The 27835-nt window shown below is 36.4% G+C and overlaps 1 protein-coding gene across 5 annotated transcripts; it reads left to right on the plus strand.

Moving 5' to 3' along the window:
• The first annotated feature begins 604 nt into the window (after positions 1–604).
• ppfibp1b (PPFIA binding protein 1b) lies at positions 605–26468 on the plus strand. Of its 5 annotated transcripts, XM_059506671.1 has the most exons (28): positions 605–733; positions 8156–8239; positions 8918–9123; positions 9341–9427; positions 10627–10740; positions 10946–11077; positions 13037–13129; positions 13288–13380; positions 14260–14377; positions 14833–14877; positions 15557–15618; positions 15711–15795; positions 16499–16638; positions 17905–18005; positions 18449–18508; positions 18690–18750; positions 19376–19547; positions 20712–20853; positions 21518–21649; positions 21889–22039; positions 22177–22288; positions 22412–22500; positions 23184–23306; positions 23398–23523; positions 24448–24636; positions 24729–24896; positions 26019–26084; positions 26174–26468. In XM_059506671.1, exons 2-28 carry the CDS (start codon positions 8176–8178, stop codon positions 26258–26260), a joined length of 3018 nt encoding a protein of 1005 aa, XP_059362654.1. In that variant the 5' UTR covers positions 605–733; positions 8156–8175; the 3' UTR covers positions 26261–26468. The 5 variants fall into 5 exon arrangements, with proteins under 5 accessions (XP_059362654.1, XP_059362656.1, XP_059362655.1 ...); XM_059506673.1 differs by lacking the exon at positions 18449–18508; XM_059506672.1 differs by lacking the exon at positions 14833–14877.
• The last annotated feature ends 1367 nt before the right edge of the window (positions 26469–27835 follow it).

The raw sequence follows: 27835 nt of genomic DNA on the forward strand, positions 1-27835 counted from the left end.
GCATCTGAGCAACTCACTTCAAATTAACACCTCAGTTTTGACATAAAGATATAGGTTTGGTGACATTAGTGTTCTGTGCTAGATTAAAAAAGACTCAACGACAGGCTAATAAAAAGATAAGTGGATAAAACATTAGACAAAAATGTTTTAATACATTATCTGGTTAATTTTTGTACATTATATTACCTAAAACTAACCCTCACACAGATATCAACATATATCAAACACTATTTGGCTGATTTATGACGAGCAGTGCTCCAAAGTTGTTTTTAACATGTTTTTCACTATTTGTAAGTGAAGTGATGTCTCACAAGTATGACCATACGTTCGCAAAAAAACACAATTATCGCTACTAATGCTACTATGGCCAAGGCTCACTGTGAATTTTAATTAGATATTGCCGTGTCTTGAAATATCTTTAATTAGATATTTCGCCATTGCCGTGGCGAAATTTAGTATCCTTCCTATAGCGAAAAGCGTCTTATGAATATTAATTAGATGGCTCACTGAACATCCAATGGCGAAGGTATGGCTCATGAATATTAAGCAGCAAGCCGTCACCGTAGTAGGATGTTCCCTCCTATGACGTCCCACAGTCCCACTTTTATCGTCGACATGGCGCTGGCGAGGTGGGAACACCAACAGCGGAAAGAGCAAATCTCTTAAAGACATTAAACCGCTAGAAAAGTCCGAGGATTAATATTTTCATACTTAAGAAGTTGGTACAAATTCGGTAAGTAATCTACTTGTTGTCAGAGTAACTAACTGATATATATCGGTTCTTTGTAAATTAACTTGGCTTCCTAAACTTGTTTGAGTGGGAAACGTTATTGTAATTGTGTAATAAAAATATATATATACTGTTATATATATTTTAAAAGTATATGACGTTCTAAAAAGCTAGTTTTGTGCCTAGTTATGATAGTTTATTAAATTATCATCTCTTCACACGTAGTAATATTTTCATAGCCTAAGGGATTGGTTACAGAAACCTTTTATGATGTTATATTCAGAAACCCGATTAGACAAAAAAAAGGTGATGTTTGTTGGTATTGTGCAATACTTAAAACACAACTATTTAAAAAGAAAACATAAAACTTAAAAAAAAAAAAACAGAAGGTGGGATTTGAAGAGCAGACTAGGTATTTGAGGCACAGCTGTGTTTGTGAAGAAGTGATTCACACATTCCACGTAGCCACAGAAGAACAAGAGCTGCTCTTACATGAGCTTGCTTTACAGCATCCTCACCTGTGATCTGGACTGAGACAGAGCTTACAGAACGTAATTGTTACTTTTTAGCTGTACAGTCTACAGAAATATGCATGCATATGAGTGACTTCCTCTATTTAAATAAAAGTGTTATAGTTTGTAGTGTGCAGCATCATGTATCAGCTTTTTATATGGTTTTGAATCAAGTCAGTAATAAATATAAAAATGTTTGGTTTTTATGTTGTTTCAAAGCTAGTTTTTGCATTACATTTGTGAATCCATCTCCAAAAAAAAACAAAAAAACAAAAACAATAGTATCATAATTTGTAATGTAGTGACGTTAGATTTTTATTAAAGTGATTTACTGCATTCTCAACAAGTAGTAATTTGTTTTGATATTTTCTTATGTTATTCTTTACATGTTTGCTCATTGTTATAATTAGCTGCAAAGCCTGACAAGATGCAATTAGCTGTCACAAAATGTTTTTGTCCGTTTTAGCTTTTCCCTGGCAATAAAGCAGTTTATTTCTGAAGCCAGCATTTTAAAGTGTGTGCGTCTATACAGAAACTGACTTTAAAAATAAACTTCCACTCAAAAAATAATACTATAGTAAACTGTGACAGTTAGGCTAACCCTAGTTTACACTGTACATTTTTTTTTTCAAAGTTGTAAATAAAACAAGTGTTATTTACAATAAAATACTATTTCAGTTTTTCTTTATCAAAATTTCACAGTTAATTCTGGGTTGCATGCTGTTTCTTTGTACCCATTCAGCTAGTTTGAAGCTTTTCGTAGTCTAAGCTTTGTTCTTGTAATTTAAGTCCATTTAAGTCGCACATCTGTGATATTGTGTAAATGGTGTGATGTTTACAGTAACTGCCTCTTTTGAAAGACTTCAAAGAGCATCATTTAATGTTTAAATCTTGTGTTTGCAGCCCAAAGTAAGCCTGCAGGTTTCATTAGCCATCTTTATTTGTTGTGTAACAAACTCTATTGCCATCTCGAAGGGCTAAAAACACTCAGACACACACGTTTTTCCTTTATCCACTTATATTTGCAAACACATCTGTGCATTTACCTAAGCAGTGTGGAATTTATTTTTACTGTTAGCTATAGATAGCATATGAAACACCCCTGAAATCAGGCAGGCGAGACTGTTCCATGTGGTTATGTGAAGTATGATGCATCATATTTTATGCCGACGCCTTGGCTTAGTATAGTGACAGGATATTTCAGATCAGTGTCAGATGGGTTTCCCTGTAGAAGTTTTGAGTATGAGAACAGTCAGCGGTGGGGTGTCATTGGCTGCCTATGTATAAAACTCTGCTTAGTGACGCCCCAGTATAGCAACAAATATAAAAGAGTTGAGTTGGAAAAAAAAATTCCATTCTCTTTCTATTTCTGACATATGTAAGAAAAGGAGCCTGTTGTAAGCAGGGGCTGTTCTCCTCCCACATGCACAGGCTGGACTCAAGGCTTGTGCACATCTGTGTTCCTCTAGTACTTGCACGAGACCCAAACATCTTTTAGAACTCTATGCTTGGCTCAAGCTCTGCGATCACATCTGATTTCTTTTTTGATTTCCACATAAAACCAGGCATAGCATTTATCAGTGTATAAAAACCTACTGGCACAATCAGTCTGATAAAAAGATTCAAATTGAAGGGGAAAATAATGGATATAATATGTCAATACAATTTTTTATTCTTGTGGTGAACATGTACCATGGTTTTGAATTGGTGTATGATGTACACTACAAACATCTACAAATGTCCGTGGCCATCAGATTGAGATGTTTTTGGAAAATACCTCTTATGCTCACCAAGGCTACATTTTTTTGATCAAACGTACTGTAAAAGCAGTAATATTGTGAAATATTTATTTAAAATATTAAATGTAAAATTATTGTTTTCGTTTTCATATACATTTTAAAATGCAATTTATTCCTGTGATGCAAATGTGAATTTTCAGAAGCCATTACTGCAGTCTTTAGTGTCACATGATCCTTCAGAAATCATTTTGGTGCCGGAGAAAATTTCTTACTATTTTCAATTTTGAAAACATTTTGCTGCTTAATTTTTTTTTTTTTTTTTTTTTTTTGTGAAAATCATAATATTTTTTCCCCCATGATTCTTTGTTTTTGAAAGTAAAAAACAACTGTTTATATAAAATATATATATTTTTGTAAAACACTTTCCTATCGCTTTTGCTCAATTTTCTGTGCCAGATAAAAGTATTAATTTCTTTTAAAAAAAATCATCTTACCTCAAACATGTATGTACCATGATACACAAATATGATACCCATTCAGTGTTCAATTATCAAAGTACTAGTGATGCATGATTTATTGGTATCTTCTGTTTTTTGCTAATGCTGTAAAAAAAAAATTACTTTATTGATATTGAATATCTAATTGTGCATGACTGTTCATTTAACCCATTTTATTATTTAAATGACCTTTGCCGTCATCTATCACTTAATTTAATCTTTAGAAATCCTAATAATTTTTATAAAACTGACACTGTTAAATGTATGTGGCGAGTGGGGCGGGGCCGAGGGACGTGGGAACAAGGAGTGCGGCCGGCAATGATTGGGCAAATCAGTGTCACCTGCGACCCACCGCCGGTCTCGAGTCCCACGTAGCAGATGGAAGGATATAAAACTGGAGCGACGACAGTGAAGGACGAGAGAGGACCAGGCCTGGACAGCCCTCGGCGGACGGCACGACACCCCTCCGCCGCCCGGTGGACGGCGGCGGCTCCTCCGGTTTTGGGCAGCCGGCAGGAGTCCCCCGTTCCCTGCTCCTCCGGATACCTTCACGGAGGCAGCAGGCTCCGGCCCCCTGGCGAACGGCGCCGAATCCTCCGCTCTCTCACGGACGGCAGCTGCCCCTCCATATCCCGTTCCCGGCAACTCGCTCCAGTCCACCGCCTCGAGCGTCCATGGCGGCATCCTCCTCGCCTGCTCTGTGGCACCGCGGATTCACCACAGCGGCGAGGGATCTTCAGCAGCGCGTCCCTCCTCCCGGGTTTCGGCACCACTGTAATTATAAAAACTTCCTAATCATCGGGAAAAGAAGGAGGCGGGAACTGGCGGACAATCAATTGAAGACTTTAATAATAAAATAAACACAAAACAGTGCATCAGCCCCTCGCGGATGACTGATGCGCACAAAATGAAACCAAAACCTAAAATAACGCCCAGGCCTGGTCCTCTCTCGTCCTTCACTGTCGTCTCTCCAGTTTTATATCCTTCCATCTCCTACGTGGGCCTCGAGACCGGCGGTGGGTCGCAGGTGACACTGATTTGCCCAATCATTGCCGGCCTCACTCCTTGTTCCCACGTCCCTCGGCCCCGCCGCACTCGCCACAATGTAATCTTTATCAAAGCAATAAATGAATATACATTTTTCATACTGTACATTATGATGTTTTGATACTTAAATTAACTTATTTACATTTTAAACAACTTTTTGTTGTTGTTGTTTTTTAGCAAAAATATAATTTTTCTTTTGGCCATTTATTGGTTAACGGCCATTGTTTTTTTTCAGTGTTGATGAAAAATATATCCATCAGCATTTACTAGAAAGCTTGGCGTACATATTAATTTATCAGATGAACGTGTGCTTATTAAAAATGTCTTTCCCATGTCTCTCCAGCATGTTTCTATGCGTGCTTTAGCTTGAGTTGAGGCGAATTTGCTGGCTTACACGGCTGGCCTGCCATGAATGCTTTTATTTCTGTTGAGATGAATGACCCGAAGGCTGCTATTTTTCCCCAGCATGTGCCAGCAGAGGTTTTTCTGTCAGTCAGTCAGAGCGGTTCAGCGAGGGATAGTGGCTAATATGGCTCAAACAGAGTGTGGAGTGGATAAAGTTCATACACATTGTGCCTTTAGGTGCCTGTCTGATGGATTTCATAGGCCACTAAGGGTTTTTCCCCTTATTCTCATGCTCATATTCATAACCTTACTTTTAATGCCATCTTGGGCCCTTTTCAGGGAACAGTACAAATAGTAATATTTATTTACGTAAAAAAAAAAAGAAGTTGACTGTCTCTTTTGACAATTGCACTTACAGTATAGGCTTGTGTTCTTTTGAGTCCAGGAAAATATTTCCACACAAAGGACAGGCTTCATGTCTCACATTCAGTTTCTTCCCTCTTAATGTCATTATTGGCATGCTTTCTTGTAAGATTTGTTCCAAGGATTGTTGAAACACATACTTCAAGATTTTCCTTTGTCTATGGTTTTAGAAAAATACTTGTGCTGTAACTTTTTGCTGTTTGACAGCATGATGTTTTTGCATGTGGATAAACCGTTTTGATGTTGGTCGATCTGAACCCGGGGTCTTGATTTCTCTGTTTGGCTTCTCATGATTCAGAGAGGAAATATGAGCTTCATAAAGAACATGTTATCGCTTTTTACAGGCTGTAAGCCACCATGTTCCTGCCATGAGAGGAAATTCCAGCCATGCAAAAATCTGCAATGCAAAGCTTAGCTTGAGTCTATGCTGCGTAATTTTTAGCTCATATTAAAAGGCTTCCAGACAGACAGAGAAACTGAAATTAATTCTTGTTTGCTGCTTTATTTGCTCTAAATAGAGATATTAATGTCGATTGACAGAACTGTTTAGAAACATGCAAGAAAAAATGCACCAAAGCATCCTGTGTAAACGTGACCGGTGTGATGTTTTTATAGCACAACTTTTCTAGACATAACAGGAGTCTCCAGACAAGGTTTTGAATTGTTATTTATATATAGTTGAAAGACCAGATTGAAAATTTCCCTTATAGTTCTGCATCAGAGAATTGTTATTTTAGAAACTAAACCTTTCACACTAGTGAAGCGCATTAGTTTACTCTGAACTTGATTTCACAGCATTTTTTTTTAACTCTTCAGAAGAAAATATTTGATTCACTAACAGACTGGCTACATTCACACCATCTCTGTTTGGTATTGACAAGCTTATTTACTTATTAACAGATGTGACTCCTAAATCAGCCTGTGCATACAAATATGTGGAGTCAGTCCCCTTTTATAACTCATAGTGGCCTTATGTAATTTCTAGTGGCTGGATAGCAAACTTTAATTGAACGTTTGTTCTAAACTGTCAGGGTACTGCCTTTGAATATTGTATGTATTTAGTATTAAAGGAACACTCCACTATTTTTGAAAAATTTGAAAAATCACTATTTTCCAGCTCCCCTAGAGTTAAACAGTTGTGCTTTACAATTTTTTTTTTAATCCATTCTGCCAATCTCAGGGTCTAACGGTAGCACTTTTAGCTTAGCTTAGCATAGATCATTAAATCTTATTAGACCGTTAGCATCTCGCTCAAAATGACCAAAGAGTTTCAATATTTTTCCTATTTAAAACTTCACTCTTCTGTAATTACATCGTGTACTAAGACTGACGGAAAAGTAAAAGTTTTGATTTTTCTAGGCTTACATTGTTAAGAATTATACTCTCATTCCGGCGTAAAAAACAAGAAGCTTTCTGCCATACCATGGGTGCAGCAGGCGCAGTGATATTACACAGCACCTGAAAATAGTCCCCAGCGACTCTGCTATTGCTGCACCTACACAAACTAGCTGGGGACTACTTTCAGGTGCTGTGTAATATCACTGTCATCGCTAATGCCCCAGTAAAAAGAAACAGCGTGCTTGGAATAAACTACACATACAACAAATTAAGTTAGGTACAAGAGGAACGTCACCATTGTAAATAAATAAATGTATTTTTTTTCATTAGAAATGAACTTGAGTTAAAATACTTGTACACTCTGTACAGAGCTGGGTTATTAGATGATAAGGGGATTTATTTATGGTATAAGACCCAAACTAAGTTGCTCTGATAATCCCTGCATGCTTCTTACACCAAATTTGTGTTTACCTGATTTAAAGGATTCTTAACTGCTAATTCACTGTATACAGCCTTTAGGATTGTCCTTTGCCACAACACATAATTTCAGAGTGATGCTTTGTGATTTTTATGCTTCACATATTTCTTTGAATGACTCCAAATGGTTGAATAGCTCATCTGACTTAGATCACAAGCCAGTTCTATGCAGAAAAACTGAACTCCCTCTTAGTATAGCACACTTTCCCTTCTTTTTGGATGTGTAAGTTAACCTTTGGCCTGGTGTATTTGTGCATTCTCTTCAACTCCTTGTTTTGAGGATTAAAATGGAGAGAATGCCGCCGCTGTGTTCTCGGGCCACAAGCCAAAAGTGCCTGACAATGTGTCCCCGCTAGTTCCCCAACAAAGTAACCAGTGTCCCCAGCAGCAGCACAAGCACTGTGCCAATAATTGAAATAAATGGCTCAGTTATTCTTTCAAATCTGTGGCTATTGGTTGGAGCTTGACTGCGTTAACCAGGGAACTGTAGTTTCTGTGCTCACATCAGTGTTGCTATCATTAACTTGAAAATCATTAATCATTAACAAAACTAGAATTACAATTAGAAATGCTGCCATAGCATATAACAGAAATAAATTAGTTAAGGTTGAACTAATAAAATTCTTAAACTGAAATTAAAATAAAGGGAAATAGAAATTGTTGGAAATAATAAAAATGACAAAAGGACATAAAACAAACTTATACTAAAATTTACACTGATTATACTGAAATATAATATAAAAATAAAAACTAATTTAAATGCATATAATGAATACTATAATAGTATATAAATAATAGTAAAATAACAGTAGATCACATTTTTCTGTCTATCCTGCCTCTGTATATGTTTTTCTTATCTGGCTCTAGATTCTGTTAAATTCTAAACAGATTTTCGGTGTCTGTGTAATACTTTCCTGAATAACATTAGTCATGTATCAAACATGCAGCACAATGCACTATTAGCACTATTATTTTTTTTTGAGATTTCCTAAATGCATTTTGTACTGTTTACTGTAATATTTATTTTGTCATTTCCTCTTTATTCAGGATAAACAGTTCTGAACAAGATGATGTCTGATGCCAGTGACATGTTGGCAGCAGCCTTGGAGCAAATGGATGGTATAATAGCAGGTAAAGTTGTACTCATGTAGGCTTTTCAACATTTCTGTTAACCATACCAAAAGTGAATTAAAACCTCCTATTCCAAATCCAATGGTCCCTCTACATTTAAACCTGACAAAATGATTAACTTCACATTGGTAAATTTGTTCATTCTATCCACATGGGAAACATTCTGTAGTGAAAATGACAAAGACTCATTTAATGAAACCTTACTGAGGTTTAAAGAGTAAAAAGAGTAAGATTGAACAGATATTAGCACATTGACCAAATAGTCTAGCATATGAAGTAATTAATCACTGGCTTTCTATAAGGCTGACATTTCAAATTTGAGTCGCCTGTCAGGTCACATGATTTCCTGAGGTTTTAGCAATTAAAACATTTCTTCTGCCCTGGATCTGGCTTCAGAACTTGAGTTGTTATTTGCCTACAGCATGCTTTATTATACTATCTTATCTTTTATCCCACAAACAGTACATGATAATTGTGCTTTTTATAATGATTGCTTAATTCAGAAATGCCATTCGTTATGCTTTATTGTAAAACATACTCTTAATTTTGTATTGCTCTCCCAAGCATTTGATATATAACTTGTATCTCCACAAATTTTCTTGTGCATAATATTGTCTGAATATAATATGCTTAACTCCCCATTCATTGCTTTTATTTATTCTTCTCTTTGGCGCTCAGGCTCCAAGGCTTTGGACTACTCCAATGGCATCTTTGATTGTCAGTCCCCAACATCACCCTTCATGGGCAGTTTGCGAGCCCTGAACTTACTGGAGGACCTCAGGGGTGTTCTGGAACTTATGGATGCTGAGGAGAGAGAGAGCTTGCGTTGTCAGATCCCAGACTCTACTGCAGACAGTCTGGTGGAGTGGCTGCATGGACACCTGGTACGTACACCACATTCCTGGGCTCTGGAATTCACTGTGTCTACTCTAGATGTAAACATGAAGTAATACTTTATCCGTTGCCATGTTGTAAGTAGATAGATAGTGTTATAGGATCATATGCAGCATTTCTACTCTGTTTTTCCTCAGTATTACTGTTATAAGCCATACTCTGTTGGATTCTTTTGTAAGAAGTTCTTTTTCTGTGTTTTTTGGACAGTCAAATGGACACATTTCAATCACCGGTGATGTTTACCAGGACAGACTTAATCGTCTTGAAAGTGATAAAGAATCCCTTGTGCTTCAGGTAAGTTTGTATTGTGATGGGAGGAGCACAAGACAGACACAGTGGGCGTGGCGTCAGGCCTTGGAGAGGCTTTTATTAACAGAAAATCAAATAAAAAAGGGGATAAAGGTGGCCAAAGGGGAAGAGTGTCCAAAATAAACAGGGAATCTGGTGTCCTCATCGTGCTGCGGGGTTCGTGTGGGTCGGGCATTGTTCATGGAGGAAGGGTCCAGGTAAGGGGCGGAGTCCGGCGGCCGCACGCGCTCCCCTCTTCGGTCCGGGGCGCGAGTGGCGGCGGCTTCCTCTAGTGGCCGCATCACTCTCGTTGGCCGCGGCGCTGGCAGGGGATGGACGGCCCGGCATCCTGGCCCGATGGCCGTGTAAACGGGTGCGGTTCCCATCCGGATCGCGGGTACGGCAGCTCACGTCTCTGGTGGCGCGGGAGTCCCTCAACGCACCCTTCCTGGACCCACGAGGACACCAGTGTGCATGCATGGGGAAGAGACCGGTCCCCCAAGGAGAGGCGCGTTGGGCTTTTAAACAGCGGCGGTGATAAGGCTCCATTTCCTTCAGGTGTGCCCCATCACACGCCGCCAGCCCTGACTCGTCCAGCGCCCCTCCTCTCACACACCCACTCCAGTCGGGAGCCTGGTGAAGGGCGGCAATTTAGGACGGGGTGCCGGTGACAATCAGGGAGGAGGCAGCTGACTCGTCACAGTATATACATGTACCGTACAATCAAAAGTTTGGGGTCAACAAGATTTTTTGTAATGTTTTTGAAAGAAGTCTCTTGTGCTCACAAAGGCTGTATTTATATGGTCATAAATACAATAGTAAAATATTATTACAATTTAAAATATTTGATTTATTTTTCAATATATTTAAAAATGCAATTTATTCCTATTATGACAGCTGAATTTTCAGCATCCATTCCTTTTTGTCTTCAGTGTACCATGATCCTTCAGAAATCCTTTTAATAATTTACTGCTCAAGAAACATTTTATTATCAATGTTGAAAACTGCTTAATATTTTTGTAGGAACCCTGGTTCAGTTTTTTTTTTTCCAGATTATTTGGTAAAGAAAAGTTCAATTTTTTTGAGCATTTTCTTTTTTTTTCATTGTAAAATAAATAATTTTTAAAACACAAATGTGTTTATTGTCACTTTTGATCAATTTACTGCATACTTGCTGTGTAAAATAAAATCATAATTCTTTTCAGGTGAGTGTTTTGACGGATCAAGTTGAGGCGCAGGGAGAAAAGATAAGGGACCTAGACCTGTGCCTTGATGAACACCGTGAGAAACTAAATGCCACAGAAGAAATGTTACAACAGGTGTGTTTAAAGATGTGCCTTGTTTATTGGAGACATGGTCTGGTGGTTGGGTGCATGTGCATTTTGCGCATTAGAGCTTATTTTCAGCCCTTAGTTTACTACACGTCTTCACTATACTGTGCAATTACAAGCAGAAGCCCATAATATTTAATTCATAAGACCAATTTTCTTTGTTCATGCTCCATTTGTAAACTCTTGTTCCTAGGAACTCCTGTGCAGATCAACCCTTGAAACTCAGAAGCTGGAGCTTATGGCAGAGGTTTCCAACTTGAAACTGAAGTTAACAGCAATGGAGAAAGAGAGACTTGATTTTGATGACAGATTTGGAGATAATGAGGTAAAAAACATGAACACATGTATGAGGGAAATAATTGTGTAAGGATGTCTTTATTTGAAAATGTCAATGGCTGTGCTTTAATTGTAATGCTAGTGTTTGGTTAATTTGTGGTTTCACCGTTGGCACACAGAGCTCTTTTGTTTTGATTGCTTTAACATATTGCAGTTTGCTGGAAAATGACTTCAATGTTTGTTTAGAATCTTGATTTTGCAGAATAGCCAACCTTTTGTTTCTGTACGAGCCTGAAGCAGAAAGACGTGCATTCAACAATGCGATCTGTTAGCGCTCGGATATCTACCAATCACGTCATGTTGTGTTGCGGAAGTCTGTTCCAGTTCACTGGAATGTTGGGCTTTTAACTGTTCTCTGCTTTGTTTGCTGTCTGGGCAAAATGGCATATGCAAAAACAGCCTTTACCAGATACCATTTCCTCTCCAAAAAATGGTTTGGGTGGCCTCTTTTCTCTGAAGAAAGTAGTCATTACAACTAAGTGCTATTGCCCACTGTGGATAAATGTGAGTAGGAAGGGTCCTCAGCGAGATGGTGTTGGAATCCATTGGAAAGATTTTCCACATCAGTGGTTTCAACTACTGTATTTCAGATAAACCTGCCCTAAACCATGTCTGGCCAGTTCGCAAATACACTTCCTGACAAAGTGGGTGTTTCTTTGCCCAAATGCAAACTGGACCATTTTTTTATGTTTTTTGTAAGTCTAGCAACTTCAGACTGGGTGTAAAGCATACTATTATCTTATGAGCTCCAGAGCAACTGGCCTTGCTGTCCATGGTTGCTTTCATTCCTTGTCCATAACATGTTTTATTTAGGCTTGGGAAATGCTGTTATCACTTAAACACGAGTCAAATAACATCAAAAAAGGGAGAAAAGCAGGATGATTTTCGATTAGGGTCATGGAGATGAACCAGTATCTGCACCTCTGTGTTCACAGTCAGCCACAAAAAACAGGTTTTGTCTTCTTGTGGTTGACAAACGTTCCATTTCAGGCCTTTCTTTGTGATTGTGCTTTTCATTCTTCTTAGAGTATTATAGAACACATATACAAATTATGTATTGTTTAAACTGTGCACTAAATTGGCAAGTGTTTGGTCTAGGTTGGTCAACACATTCTTCAAAGATAAAAATTATTTCTTCTGTTTCCTGTTATTTTGCTGCCACATAATTTACTGTCTCAGCAAGACTCCAGTTTGTTTCCCAAAAAATCTCCTTTTTATCCTGTTAAGACTAAGACTATAATAAGTCATTTTAGATTTTGAAGAACTATCAGAACTACTGTAGCCTGAAATACTCGATTAACACTGTTTAAAGTGTTGTAGCCGAAAAGTTGTTTTTGAAAAGAAGTATATATATATTGAAAAAACAAAACAATATATATTTGTTTTTTTTTCACTGAGTGTTTACAACTAGATGCTGCTCTGTTGTTTATTGAATCATAAATCCATGGCTGAATGTTGGACATCCTGACAAAGAGCTAGGTTCTGAAAGGCCTGTGTGCTGAATAGAAGCTTGTCACTAGTTTTTTTTTTTTTTGGCTGCTCCTAAAGCATTTCTAGAGATTGAAAACTTAGTCTGTTTGTTAAACAAACCAATTCAAACTTGAGAGTAGGGTTCTCTTTGAAGCTCTTTAAAGCAAAATTGTTTTGGAATATGGCCATGATAAGTCTGTGTGTGTTTAGAAATAAGTTTTTAATATTATTAGATCACATGTATTGAAGTCCCTCAGTTTTTTAATTTGTATGAAAACGTTATTTTATTTTTGTGGTAACTGTCAGCACACATATGCAGTCAGCAGTTTAACTTTAATCCAGTTAGCTTTCATTTTACAGTAAAATTAAAATTGTTAAATAACATTGTTAAAAATAATTTGTTGCTAAAATGCTTTATAAACTTTGTGAAATCGGAGATTGCTTGCCTTTTTAAATAATGTTTTTTTTTTCTATTTAGGGTTTGATTTTGGAGATTAATGAACTGAGATATAGCATTTCTGAGATGGAGAGTGAACGGTTGCAGTATGAAAAGAAACTGAAATCCACTAAGGTGAGTTTCAACACTAGTGAAAATAACAATTGATGTTGCCATCTTTAAGCTTAGGGATTCTCTTCTTCTTTTGTCTCTCTTACATAACCTGTCATCTTTCTTGTTATCCTTAAGTGTCTATTTTCCTTTTCCTCCTGTGCTAACATCTCTGCCTCTAGTCGCTAATGGCCAAACTCTCTAGCCAAAAACTCAAAATGGGCCAGATGCAGTATGAGAAACAGAGGAAGGAGCAAAAAATCCAGGCACTCAAGGTCGGCATATCTCAGGGTGGTTGCTGCATGTGGTTGTGATCCAAAGACTTTTTTATTTAGTTATTTTTTTCCCTGTAACTTTGCTTTTTGGCACTTTTAATGAACGCTTCAGTTTGAAGGTTAAATATAATAAAGTGGCCACATTTAATAGTGTATTAACAATGCACTGACATTCAGTGTCCAAATACATTCTTAGGCCACTTTTAATGAGCCATGTCACTACAGAGTCAAAGTTTTTACTGTTTCAGCTCGACTGAGAGCACCATAGCTCTCCATTTTACACCATTTTGTACAGACAAAGTTCTCATCATGATTTGAAAGCTGCTCATTAAATCTGCCCTCCTCTATAAGCAGTGGCACCAGTATAAGATCTCAGCATGTTTAATTAACCACAAGTATGCTTTAGTGTGAGGCTCTACGTGATGTTTAAGCTGAGAGGGCTACATTTCAGACTGCTTTATAATGCAGGAAAAGCTATTTATGTCGCTACTTCCTTTAGCATACTGTTAATCCACGTTTCAAAAAGCTCAGTGTGAGGTTTAGATGATTGTGTTACTGTAGCTTTTTTGGTGTTCTAAACTTCACAACCACCCTGGCAGATTACCTGGCAATGCACTGAACTCTTTAAGTTCTTGGATGGGATCTTGATGAGTTGTAGACACATATAATTATTTAATTGAATATTTGGCTCATTGTAAGATAATCTAATACATCATCTACAACATTGTGTCAGACTTACATTTTGCATGTGCCATTTATTGATCTCTCTGTTTGTAATTAGTAGCTGCATGGTTTGATATTGCTGGGTTAACCTGTTAACTTCAGTGGTGGTCCAGACTTTGGATCAGAGTTGTGAGATGTGTGTGTTTTAATGTTCAGGAGGAGCTGGCTATGTTGAGAAGGCAGCTGGATGACAGAGATGGTGATCTGAGGAGGCTGCAGGATGAGACTGGGTCCAGATCCCCAACACCTGCAGGCCTAGACAACACAGAGAGAGGTGGGTCATGCATAGTTGCCGTTCTTCAAACTTAGAAATTGGAGTATTGCCTGTCCCAGCATTCCCTACAGGGGGTCTAGTTTTGTCTTGTCATTATGCTGTATCTCTGATGCTGTACTGACTCATCTAAATAAAATTTGGAGTAGGTCAAGATCAATTTGTTTTTATTGTATGAATTAATTTGTGCATTTTTTTATGTTGCATATATATATATATATATACATATGTTGGCCATTTCTAAAGCACAAATGTAAGGTCGTACAAATTTAAGAATGAACAGCATATATATATATATATATATATATATATATATATATATATATATTTCTCCCTTTTTAATTAATTACATGTTGTTTTTATGTATTTTTCTATGTATCATTTTACTGATAGCACTTTATTGGTCCAACACATTCAGTAACAGAAGACGTTTAATATCATTACTCTGTCTTAAACAGTTTTCCATACTGAGGAAACATTAAAAAAGAGGCTCAAAGAAAAACGTAAGGGGACTCCATGTCTACCCTCTACACATACACCCCTTTTTCAATTTTTTAATCTTTGTACTATTTTTGTCCTCTTAGTCCTCTGCCTCCTGTACCTGCATGTTTGGGCATGGTGCTTATGAAGCTTGCTTTTCTACAAAATGAAGCATTGCAAATTATAGTCGTATAGAAAGTTAATGGATTTAAAAATACAAGATATTGGGTATAAGAAAGTGAAAGAAGTAATGAATAACAATCCGTTATTATGTTGTAGCCCTGACAAAAGTCCAATTGTGGTCGTCATCTGGCATGTCACATTTACATTATTTTCTGTTTGTGTTGCCTGTCACCTTGTAATGTAACACCTCCTGTTCCCCAAAGCTAGTTTCTTCACCTCACTTCCCCTCTTTCCATCATTATAGTGCATTGCCCGTAACCCATGTTCACATTCCTCATGACCTCACAGGCTGGACGTCCACTCTTATTTGTGGCTGCATACACTCACGTTTAATCCCAACAAGCTCCTCCTTGCTTTCATTGTGTACATTTCTCACATTTGTCACAGAAGTTCACTGTTGTATTTCAGCTCGACGTGTCTGTCTACAGTTTATGTGATGTTAAATTTCAAGCCTGAGGCCTAATGTTTTTTTGCCCATTAGTGAAATGGTCTTTAGTTTACCAAGCCTGTGCTTTGCAGATATGGAAGTACAGAAAATGAAGAAAGCAATGGAGTCATTGATGGCGGCAAATGAGGAGAAGGTAGTTTTAAGTCAAAAGTTTCTTTGTCCATTGCATTTGAAAATTGTAAAGAAACTTTATGCATTTAATGCTTTTAATGATGCTTCGTTTAGGATCGCAAGATTGAAGAGTTGCGACAGTCACTTGTGCGTTACAAGAAAGTACAAGAGATGGTCCTGTCAGCACAGGGGAGAAAAGGTGATTTGTTTTATTTGAATAAAAAATTCTGAAGTGATGTCAATAAAATTTGTTATCTTTCCTGTAGTCAGTGTATTTTTTGTATTATTTATATACTGTTATAGTATTAATTAATATTTTGAATTAATTTTTATTTTAATTCTATTTTGTTTTATGAATTGTTTAAGTGCGTCATTTTATCATTTCTTATTTAGCTTTGTTTCAGTTTTAGTAATTTTAATACTTCAACTTAAACTCGTTTTATTTCAGTTAGTTATCAGGCAACATTTCTAACCTTCATTTAATTCTTTTTTAAGTTTGGTTAAGCTAAAGTTGTCATCTAATATTTTTATTTTATTTTAGCTTTACTTTTATTAATGAAAATGATCTTGATAATTTTAGTGAACAGTAACAACAGTAACAAAAAATGCATTATTAGATTATAAATTATATATTGTGGAAGGCATACACGTTGATGAAAAAAAAATGTGTATATATATATATATATATATATATATAAAATAATAAAACAATAATAATAAATTCCAGTAATTCTTACCATTTTATTTTATTAGTTTTGGGGTGTAATGTGACTTGGATGTGGTTTCTAAAGCTTCATCTAATTAGTTAAATCCTTTAATGTGCTTCTGATAGGTGACAGGCTGTATTTGGTGTTTGGTGTTTTCCGAACTAATGATCAAAATCTCCCTTTCTTTCTCATCAGATAAGGTCAAAGAAGGAGACAGTGATGGGAGCAATAGTGACAGCTCGCTCTCCATGTCCACCGCCCTCTCTGTTTCCGTGGACACTGAGAGGTCTCTGCTCTTTTACACAGAGGAAGTTGCTGTGAGGGGTCAAAATGAGGTGCAATTTTCTTTTTAGACCAACAAGGTTACACAATTCATTGTTTGTGGTTAGTTTGCGTCCTTGTTAAAGAACTATATTTTGTTTTGGCATGCATTATCTAAAATCACTGCACTGCAACCTAGAATTAGTCTTAATTTAGAGCAACACAGACTGATTGACAGTTCAGCAAAGTTGTGTTGATGGTGTTTTTTCAAGCTAAAGGCAAAATTGAACACTTGCAGAACACACAGCATGCCAAACTGTTGCTCATTGTCACAGACGATCCAAAATGCAGGGAATCACTTGTCAGTGAGTGACTGAATGTCTTCAGATATTACCGTTCAGAGATGATGGATCCTTGGAATATGATGTATGCAGTAGAACTTTTTGAACCAAGTCCTTCCAAAACTGAGTGAATTATTAAATTATTTATGAGTGAATTATTTCTGTACGGTTATAGCATTTTTTTTTTGTTTAAGTTGTAGAAATTAAATGTGTTTCTGTCATTTTTATTCGATTTTTTTAAACGTTTCTGTCTAGCTTCAATTTATTTAGTCAGTTTTAGTAATTTTAGAACTTCAACCAAAGCAGGTTTATTTTTTATTCTAATTGATTTCAGCTTTGTTTCATTGAATGAAAATTATTTTAATAGTTTGTGAACAGTAACTTCATTTTGTGCATCATTTATGCTTTTTACATTAAATAAGTTTAGGTTAAGTTTCTCTAATGTTTTATTTATGCTTTTTATTTCTTTATTTCACTGGACGAAAATGATTTGTAATAGTTTGTAAGCAGTAACAACACTACATGTAATACAAAACAAATCTGCATTATTAAAATTGTAAATTATCTATGTATTCTGAAAGGTGTGCATGCTGATGTAAAAATAAAAAAAAATCTGTATTTTTTACTTACAGTAATTAGAAACATCATGGAGACTCCAAAGAATAAAAAAAATGAACAACTTGACATTTTCCAGAAGTTATATAAAAATGCAGCTTCTCTTAATATTTTTCAGTCTATTTTAATGTACTTGTTTTTTAATGCCCTTAATGGTACAGTACAGTACAGCACCATGGTCAACCCATGGTGGTTTTCAAATATGCTTTATAAAAAACTAACAAACAAATAAAAAAAATCCCTATTAAAAAGGATGTATTTCATTATGTTATGTTCAATCATGTGTTTTTATGCTGGAAAGGTTGTTTGTGATGGACCTCCAGGGGTCTGCCTTTTGAAAAATGCTGGTGTGAATTTACCTTTGCCTGTTCTCTTCATTTGAAGGCGACTACATTCGTCAGTACACTCCAAGTGCCATCGCTCACAGTCTCGTCCCCAGACAAAGCAGACAGTGATACAGTCCTGGAACAAATGCAGTTATCAAGGTACGCTTCAGTACATTAAAACACACCTTTTTGTCTGCTGAGGTTTTTTCACAAAAGATCATCATCTAATAAAATCTGGACAAGCAAACATTATTTTATACCATAGCCATGGCTGTAGGTTTACATTCCAGAGCATCCAACCTTTGTTACAGCATCCAAGCCTCCTATCCTTAGTTTTAGCACCTCTGAAGGCTTTTCCTTTCTTGTGTTTTATTGTTGGTATCCTCTTTCCATCCTTTCTAGCCTTTGAAATGCCTATTTTCCACAACAGAGTTCATGATCGCATCTCCCTATTAACACTATCCTATCATTCTATGGTGTTTAAAGTATCATTTTCTCACCTTTAGCCCATCAGTGCATGCCCATCTATACACTCCACTGCTTACCCATCATGCTTTGCCACCACATCTGCATCCCACTGCTTTTGTGTTTGTCCTTCATAGTGAGAAAGAGTGTCAGGAGCCAGCTCAATCACCAGAGACCCCATTAGATGAGAGTCCCAAGTGAGTATGTGTGTCAGGTGGAGTTTGGTTACACAACTGGCACAGTAAGATTTGCTAGTTTTTGGGTAACCTGAAATGCCACTATTGTGAAACAAAGTGTGTGTCAGACACCTTAACATAGTGGTTATGAACATCTGTATGTTGAAAAGAGTGACGGTAACAATGTCTTTTCATGTTTTAGAGCTTCAGAGGACACAAAATCAGCAAGTCAGGGCAACCTTGATGGAAGAGGCAGTGAAAAGGTCATTTTCAGCTCAATCAAGACTTGAGGAAAAGCGTATTTATTTTAAGGTTTTTATTATGGTTAGGCAATATATTGAATATTTAGAGTTATTGAAAGTAAGTAAAAAATATCTATTGTTATTTATTCCAGAAGCCTTTAACAGTAGATCAGAGGCCAGCAGAATTCTTTATTATTATTATTATTATTATTATTTTATTTCTCTTAAACCATAACTATTAATATTATTATTATTAATTCTTGTTTTAAATTAAAATATATATTTTTTAATGATAATTATATATTATACTTTATGCATTTTTTTATTTTAATTTTACTTTAAGTTGTAGAAATTGTGTGTTTCTGTCTTTTATATTAGATTTCTGTTTACCTTCAATTTATTTGTCAGTTTTAGTTTTAGTAAATTCATTCTTCAGCCAAAGCACCAGTTTTAATTTATAATTTTTTTTTAAGTTAAAGTCTTTAATCTAGGATTTATATTATATTCTGTTTCTGCTTTGTTTCACTGAATGAAAATGATTTTTAACAGTTTGTGAACAGTAAAGTTTTGTGCAACATTATGCTTTTTATATTACATGCATAAGGTTATGTGAAGTTTCTCAAATGTTGTATCTCTGCACTTTTAGGGCAAAGCATTTGATGAGTTCAACAAGATCACAACTCTACCACCCAAATCGCCAAGCTCTTCTCACACTGCTGAGGATGACAGCTTCGGTAGCAGGAAAATGAGATCTTCCTTTGGACGGGGATTCTTCAAGATCAAGGGAGGGAAGAGGACTGCTAGTGCCCCTAATTTGGGTACAACGTCTATCTTACTTCTAGATCAATATGCCCTTGGTCAATTACAGTTTCACTGTGATTAAAAAAATAAATAAATAAATAATTAGTAACCTTTGGGCATTTTGTTTTATAGATTATAATGGTGATGAGTCAGGAGTGTCCAAATTTAGTACAAACACCCATTTAAGGGTTAGGCCTGCCATGTGGCCTCTCTGAAGAAAGACAAAGAACCTGGATGTGTCCTCATTTCTTTCTTTCCATCAGCTTTTCCAAGCATTTCCACACATAATCAATTGGTTCTCTGACCATGTTGTAATGTTTCAAACAGACTCTGCTATTGCTCAAAGTCAGCATATCAAGCAAATTTAAAGTCAAAACACACAACAAGTCTTTTACTGATTACCGTAATCTGTAACATATTGTGGGAAGCAACACTTTGTTCATATTGGCTTCAGGCTTGATTCAAAAAAGGTCTGTATTTCGAAATTCAGAAATGTAGGCCTAAAGTTGGTTTATTTTCATTTCTTTTCTTCATAGCAGGAGATGATATTAAATGAGGTCATGTTGATTATGGGTGTTTTGAAGTCCTCTTCTCAAAATAATAGACTAAATAGATGTGTTTAAACATTGAGCTCATGTGGTAATCATGAAATATATAGAGGTTCTGTCCTCATGGCATATTATTTTGTGACCACATTACCTAGGACTTAGATACTCTGAGGGGAACATACACCGCTGTCAGAATATGGTCACATTCAAACTACCATACGTTCAGGCTGGATTTAGTGCCATTCAATAACAGAGATGTTATTGCTTCCATTTTGTTGTCCTGCATGTGACTGCGCTCCGTGGTTTCACTCCTAAAATAAACCCAATCCAGTTGTTCTTCAGCCCAGACGAGAAGTCATCTGCGATCTTGCCTCATGATGCTGATTCCAATAGTTCAAGGCTATGTCAATGACAAGACATTGTCATTTTTGGGATATATTTCTTTGAAACTTCATTTTATTCATGACATTTTTACTGCTCTGCTCTTTAACTGAACTACTGCCTTGTTTTTTCTTCCTTCCCATAATCTTTAGTTTATTTGATGCTTGACTGACCATGGTATTGTGGGTAACGTAGTGTGCTGTGGTGACAACAGGAGTTTTTCTTTTCTTGTGAATGTTTTTGTTTGAACAGCTGAGACCGAGAGGAACGGCACTGACCATCTGGATCTGGCAGGTATGCCGCAGAGGTCAGCTGATAGTGACAGCACACACACTCTCCCCATTTCACCAGAGGGCAAGAAAAAGTCTAAAGGAATCAAAGCACTCTTTGGAAAGTGAGTATAAAATATGGACACTGGACATTTTGGATTTTAAGGAACTTTCCTTATCTAGCATATTTTATATCCTGGCAGTGTTCTTGTTAACTAAACCTAAATCTATTAAGGTATTAAAAACAAAAAAAAGGTTAAAACAAATATTAGTAAAAACTAGAAATGTTGTGGTAATTAACTGAAATAAAATAAGTTGAAGTTAAATTGAAGTTAACTGTACTACAATTATTAAATCTGATATATAAATTAAAGCTGAAGAGCTGAAAAAGATTCAAATGACAAGAACACATACAAAATTTTTAAAACTTAAAAAGAAATAGCTGAAAATGTCTTAAAATATATTAAAAAACTATTTAAAAAGTTAATTCTAAATATTAATAAAAACTACAATTTTATAAAATAACACTGTATGCTCAAGTTGTATTATTCTAAAAAAAAGTATAAATGTATTATTATATTACAAATATGATTATTAATGTTCTCATGTACCTCATATAAACCTATCTGCCTCTCTCTGTCTCTCTGTCTATCTATTTATTGAGCTAAATGTGGATGAATTTGTCAGTCATTTAAAGCATGCACTATTAATTCTTTTATCAGCTTATTTGATTCGATTTGAGTTGAATTTACTGATGACTTTCTCATACTTTCTCTTTCTTCTTTAAAGGCTCAAAAGAAGTCAATCAACCACATTCGACCTGGAAGATAACCTATCAGAGAGTGAGTTTAAACGGGGTGGAGTCAGAGCCACAGCTGGGCCCAGGCTGGGCTGGTCACGTGACCTACAGAACACCAACAGGTCAGTAATCACAGTGACGCGGGATAGAGCTCCTTCTCAAAATTGAAAGATTTTCTTTTGGGAAACACCCTGGTGACAGACTTACATGTAACTTATTGATTCAGAGTTTCAGCCCGTCAGTAAAACCTCACTTATGACGTTATCAGAGTAACATTTTTGTAGTAAATGGTCAAATGGCAAATATCTCCAGCAGTCACCGACTTTGTAGCTCCTAAGGTCTGCTTGTCCGTGTTTTCCAGTGAGCTGGACGCTCCGTTTGCACGCTGGTCCCGGGAGCAGGTGTGTGATTGGATGCAGGAGCAGGGACTGGGGTTGTATGTGAGTTTGGCAAGGCAGTGGGTCGCCTCCGGCCAGACGCTCCTGCAGGCATCCCAGCAGGATCTGGAAAGAGTGAGCTCTTATTTCTCAGAATCAGGATGAAAGCATATAGTGTAGTCCAAATGTCTGAGACCACATTTAAGCCTGGAAAAAAATCAGTTTTCCTTCTGAAATTCATGTTTAAGGACTGTTCTGCTCTCTGTATGCAGGAGCTGGGAATAAAACACCCTTTACACAGGAAGAAACTCCAGCTGGCCCTGCAGGCATTGGGCTCAGAGGAAGAGGACAACAAAAGCAAACTAGACTACCACTGGGTGACAAGTAAGGAATGGATGTTTATTCATCCACGGTTTCAGATTTGTTGTCAAATTATTAAGTTGTTAGGTTAAGGCTGAATGTATCTGATTAAAAGTTTTTTTTTTCCCCCGTTTTCTTCTGTTCTAGGGTGGCTTGATGATATCGGCCTCCCACAGTACAAGACTCAGTTTGACGAGGGACGTGTGGATGGACGGATGCTTCACTATATGACTGTGGTTCGTCTTTTTCCCAGAAAATATCACATTTTGACATAAATGATAGCTTTAATCACTGTAAAAAAGGTTAAACTAGCATTCAGTATTTATTAACTTTCTACTTTGGGGTCAGATTTTTTTTAATGTTTTTAAAAGATGGCTGCATTAGTTTGATTAAAAAAAAGTAAAAACATTTATATTGTGATATATTACAATACTAAATATGTGTTTCCTATGGAAGCCCATTTCAGCCACTGAATAAAAATAAATAAAAAAGGTAATTGCGTTTTTTTTATCTCACAATTCAGACTTTTGTCTTGCATTTGTGATTTACATCTCTGAATTGCGTCATATACCTATAAACTTGCAAATCTGACTTTTTTTATTTTTATTGTGAGATATAAAGTCAGAATTACGAGTTTACATCACACGATTTTGAGAAAACAATCAGAATTGCTAGTTTGTATCGGGCAATTGTTAGATGTGAGATGTAAACAAAAAAAAAAATTGATAGTGAGATAAGAAGTCGCAATTACCTTTTAAATTTTTTTTATTCAGTGGTAGAAATGGGCTTCCATAGTTTCCTACTTTAATACGTTTCCAAATTTATTTATTTGTTTATTTATTTATTTCCGAATACTTGAAAGATATAGTAATTAGAAACAAGTTGTTGAAGTCCACTCTCTTCTGTCCTTGCTGAACAGGATGACCTATTATCTCTGAAAGTGGGCAGTGTTCTTCATCACCTCAGTATTAAGAGAGCCATTCAGGTGCTCCGGCTCAACAGCTATGACCCCAACTGTCTGCGGAGAAGACCTTCAGATGAGGTTGGAGGAGATACCAAACTCGAATCGGTTCTGTCCTGTTATTTTTGTACTGTATTTGTACTAGCAATCCTATATTTCAACATTATTTCAGAACAACATAAGTCCGGCTGAGGTCTCTCAATGGACCAACCACCGTGTGATGGAGTGGCTGCGGTCCGTCGATCTGGCTGAATACGCACCCAACCTGAGGGGCAGTGGAGTACATGGAGGACTGATGGTGAGAAACAACTTTGCACTAGTTTAGGTTATTTGTTGGAATGGTTAACGATTTGCACTGGAAACCGAAAAGTATGTGCTGCATGCTTTCCTCTAAATAACAAAATAAACACACAATAAAAATGACAGCGGTGAGAAAAATTTATAAATCATCAGATCATAGCGATGTGGATATATTTGCACCAGCTTGATATTTCGGCATTTTAATTTATGTGACATTTATTTATAATAAACATGGAAATAAATACATGTGTAAATGAATAAATATTAAATAAATGAATGCATAAATATACAAAAAAAATAATAATAATACAGAAACTAATTTAAAGAAAAAGTATTTTCCAAAAGACTATATTATTTAATTTAAAATCACTTATCCTTCCTTAGCAGGTTTGGGCCTCCATAGCTTTACAATATTAAACATGAAAAAAGTCAGTGTCATTTTCAGTTAGAATGACATAAATTTCTACTATAAATCAGTTCTCTGTGCGTTTGTTTTTACTTGTGGAGCCTCAGAGCACACCTACCTATTAAGTAATTGCCACAGACCAATGGTAGTTTGGTGTTAACCAGCCAGAGTGAACTTTTTCCGGAAGGTTTACTTTGGCAAGCTGTTTTGGATGGATATGGTTGGCGATATTCATTCTTTGATTCACTTGAAGCGCTCAAACAGTAGAGCATGATGCTAGTAAGGTCATAGGTTCGATTCCCAGTGAAAGCAAGAACTTATTAAATGTCTACCTTGAATGCAGTCACTTTAAACACTTTATAAAAGCATCTGTGAAATCCTTAAATGTAAATGTAAAGTGTATCAGGACCTTTATGACAGAAAGCTGTTCCAGTGGAAATAAAGATGAAGTAAAAGCATCTGCAGAAGTGCAATTTTTTTCTTATCAAATGGGCATAATTTTGTTCATGATTTTAGGTGCTGGAACCTCGTTTTAATGTGGAGACAATGGCTCTGCTGCTAAATATTCCCCCAAACAAGACTCTTCTGCGGAGGCATCTGGCCACTCACTTCAACTTGCTGGTGGGTTCTGAGGCCCAGCAACTCAAGCAGGAGTGTCTAGAGAACCCAGACTACACCATACTAACCGCCACAGCTAAAGTCAAGGTATGTTACAGAACACCTCCAGACCATCTGCTGCAGAGCTGGCATGTGATTGAATCATTTTGGAGTTCAGACACTGTCTGTATCAAATGTAGCCGCACAAGCTGGCGTTTGGAGGGTTTGGTAGGAAGAAGAAACAAGAGGACAATGAAGAGTATGTCTGTCCCATGGATGTGGAGATGCCCAAAGGACGCAGCTTCCAGAAAGGCTACAGAGGCATGGAGCTCCAGATCTATGATGATGACCTAGACCGATTCGACCAGGTAGAGATGGAAGTTTTCTGGTGCCTAAATAAATATAGAATACATTTATTGTTTGGATATATACAGTACAGACCAAAAGTTTGGACACACCTTCTCATTCAAAGAGTTTTCTTTATTTTCATGACTATGAAAATTGTAGATTCACACTGAAGGCATTAAAACTATGAATTAACACATGTGGAATTATATATGGAATTATATACATAACAAAAAAGTGTATGTCATATTCTAGGTTCTTCAAAGTAGCACCTTTTGCTTTGATTACTGCTTTGCACACTCTTGGCATTCTCTTGATGAGCTTCAAGAGGTAGTCACCTGAAATGGTCTTCCAACAGTCTTGAAGGAGTTCCCCGAGAGATGCTTAGCACTTGTTGGCCCTTTTGCCTTCTGTCTGCGGTCCAGCTCACCCCTAAACCATCTCGATTGGGTTCAGGTCCGGTGACTGTGGAGGCCAGGTCATCTGGCGCAGCACCCCATCACTCTCCTTCTTGGTCAAATAGCCCTTGATGCCTTCAGTGTGACTCTACAATTTTCATAGTCATGAAAATAAAGAAAACTCTTTAAATGAGAAGGTGTGTCCAAACTTTTGGTCTGTACTGTATTTATATAAATCATTTTTATTTTCACCTTAAGTTTCTGTCAACTGAATATAATGCATTAACGTTTTGTATCGGCTTAATTTTTCAATGATGAATAATTACCAAAATTATTAATATTTTCTTATTTTAATATCTAATTAAAAAATATTTTAAAATGTTTTTGTAAGCAGTGTTTTTATGCGCTCAAAAGCATTTTTTTTTATCAAAAACAGTAATATGGTGAAATATTATTACAAAAAAAAATTTGCCATCACAGGAATAAATGAACATTTTAAAATGCATTTTTAAATTCTAATAATATTTTGCAATATTGCTGTATTGTTGTATTTTTCATAATATAAATGGAGCCTTGACGAGCATAAGATACTTCTTTTAAAAACATTTAAATATCTTAATTATTCTAAATAATCGGTTAATTATTCAATATTCAATAATCTTATTCAAATAATAATTAAAACCATGAATCGATCGTTGATTAATCATTAACACCTGTATGATTTCATGTTCTTCTTTGCAATCCTAGATGGAGGACTCTGAAGGGACTGTGAGGCAGATTGGTGCTTTCTCCGAGGGCATCAACAACCTAACTGTAACAAGCAGCTGCACATCTGATCTTACTTATGTTGCTTTATAAAGTGTGCCTGTGCCTAAATTGTGCCTCTCGCATTTTGTGCTCAGAGTATGCTGAAGGAGGACGAGTTCTTCAAGGAGATCTCCACGTCGTTCCCCAGTGCCAGTGTGAGGGATGATGACTCCAACTTGTGAGGGCACCGCGGGGACCCTCTCGCCCCTAGTGCTGCTGCTTTAATCGGAAGTGACTGTGCCAATCCCTCTGCCGACACCTCCACACACATCTGAATGCCAAATATATCAATCAGATCCAAGTGTCAACTCATCGAAACACCATTTTAACATATTTCAATTGCCTTTTAAGAACATTTTGTTTAATAATTAATGTCTCATAAAGGTAGATGGAAGAGTGTGTGTGTGTGTGTGTGTGTGTGTGTGTGTGTGTGTGTGTGTGTGTGTGTGTGTGTGTGTGTGTGTGTGTGTGTGTGTTTTAAGATCGTTAGTGGCCGTTTTTGTTTCTTGTGGATGGATGTGACATGATTTATAACTAAAATTAATAGCAATCCTACTGTAATTTGCTGGTCATTGGAGAGATACAGTATGCATTCTTTTTCATCTGCCTGCCTAAATCTGTGACATATTTTCAGTTTGTGCTGGTTATAATGGTGGCAGAAGAGCACAAGGACACTTTCAGGTAAAATCAAAGATGTATTTTATTAAATTGTTGATAAATTAAAGTTGTACACTGCCAATAATTAGGGTGCAGTCTTAAAATCTAGATGTGTGAGGGTTTTTTTTTTTGGACCTGTACAGTACATTTTGGTTTATCAAGCCAATAAATGCATTGATACTGCATATGCTTTGTGCATTTGCATGCAGAACTCTGTACAATATATTTTACATCTGGTTTGTAAAGGATTGCATGTTATTTAAGCCTGATTTGGATAAAATATTAGCAAAATATTGTTACTTTAATGAAAGGTCATTGTGAATAATATTTCTTCTGCCGCAGTACATAAAGGATAGCAATAATTTTCTCATTTATGGAACCGCTATCATGTAGCATGAATCTTTAATGCAATGCTGGCATGTCCACAAAATTGTAAGCAGCTGAAAAATGTATTGAAAATATAGTGCCACTCATAACCATTTCAGAGTTACGTGTTTGTCCATTGTTGACTTGTACTCATTTTTAAAGGTAAATAAAATACTAAATGCATGCAGGTTTAATTTTCTTGTACTCATGTCAATTAGATACAATGAATGTTGTTTGACTTTTCACTTCTCAGAGCAGAAATTCTTAAAAGAATCAAGTTTGTGAATACATGTCCTTGCATAAATTTCCAAAATAACCATTTTACAAAAGAGTAAAATGTTGCTGCCCAAATAAATGCTAAAGTTATCATAGCGACGTTTCCCATATGTTTTGCCACCACTGTATTTAATATTTAGTAATATTTACTCGTTTAAAATTTAGTACGTACATTTTAGTCGGAAATATTTTCTGTCATGTATGAGACAGTACATAAATTAGTCAACAGCGCCCCCTCTTGGACATTCTCTAGAGATGATGTCCATTTGGTGTTTTCCTTTTTACTGGCAACTATAAATCAATATAAGTTGTTTCCATGCTTCATTATTAGGTTTTGAATTAAGTTATACATTATGCCCAGTTTTTGCTTTCGGTTTTTAGAAATAAACTGATGAGATGATTGAGTCCTTGTCCTTCATGTCATTGTTTGACTGTTTTCTGAATGCTTCCGATAGATG

Source organism: Carassius carassius, chromosome 23, assembly GCF_963082965.1.
Source record: "Carassius carassius chromosome 23, fCarCar2.1, whole genome shotgun sequence".
Classification (NCBI taxonomy): domain Eukaryota; kingdom Metazoa; phylum Chordata; class Actinopteri; order Cypriniformes; family Cyprinidae; genus Carassius; species Carassius carassius.

Coding starts and splice junctions, on each gene's coding strand:
- ppfibp1b (XM_059506671.1), top strand. CDS start 8,176: ATGATGTCTGATGCCAGTGACATGTTGGCAGCAGCCTTGGAGCAAATG. Junction 14,878..15,556: donor AAAGAGGCTCAAAGAAAAAC/GTAAGGGGACTC, acceptor TGTGCTTTGCAG/ATATGGAAGTACAGAAAATG. Junction 16,639..17,904: donor CTGTGAGGGGTCAAAATGAG/GTGCAATTTTCT, acceptor CTTCATTTGAAG/GCGACTACATTCGTCAGTAC.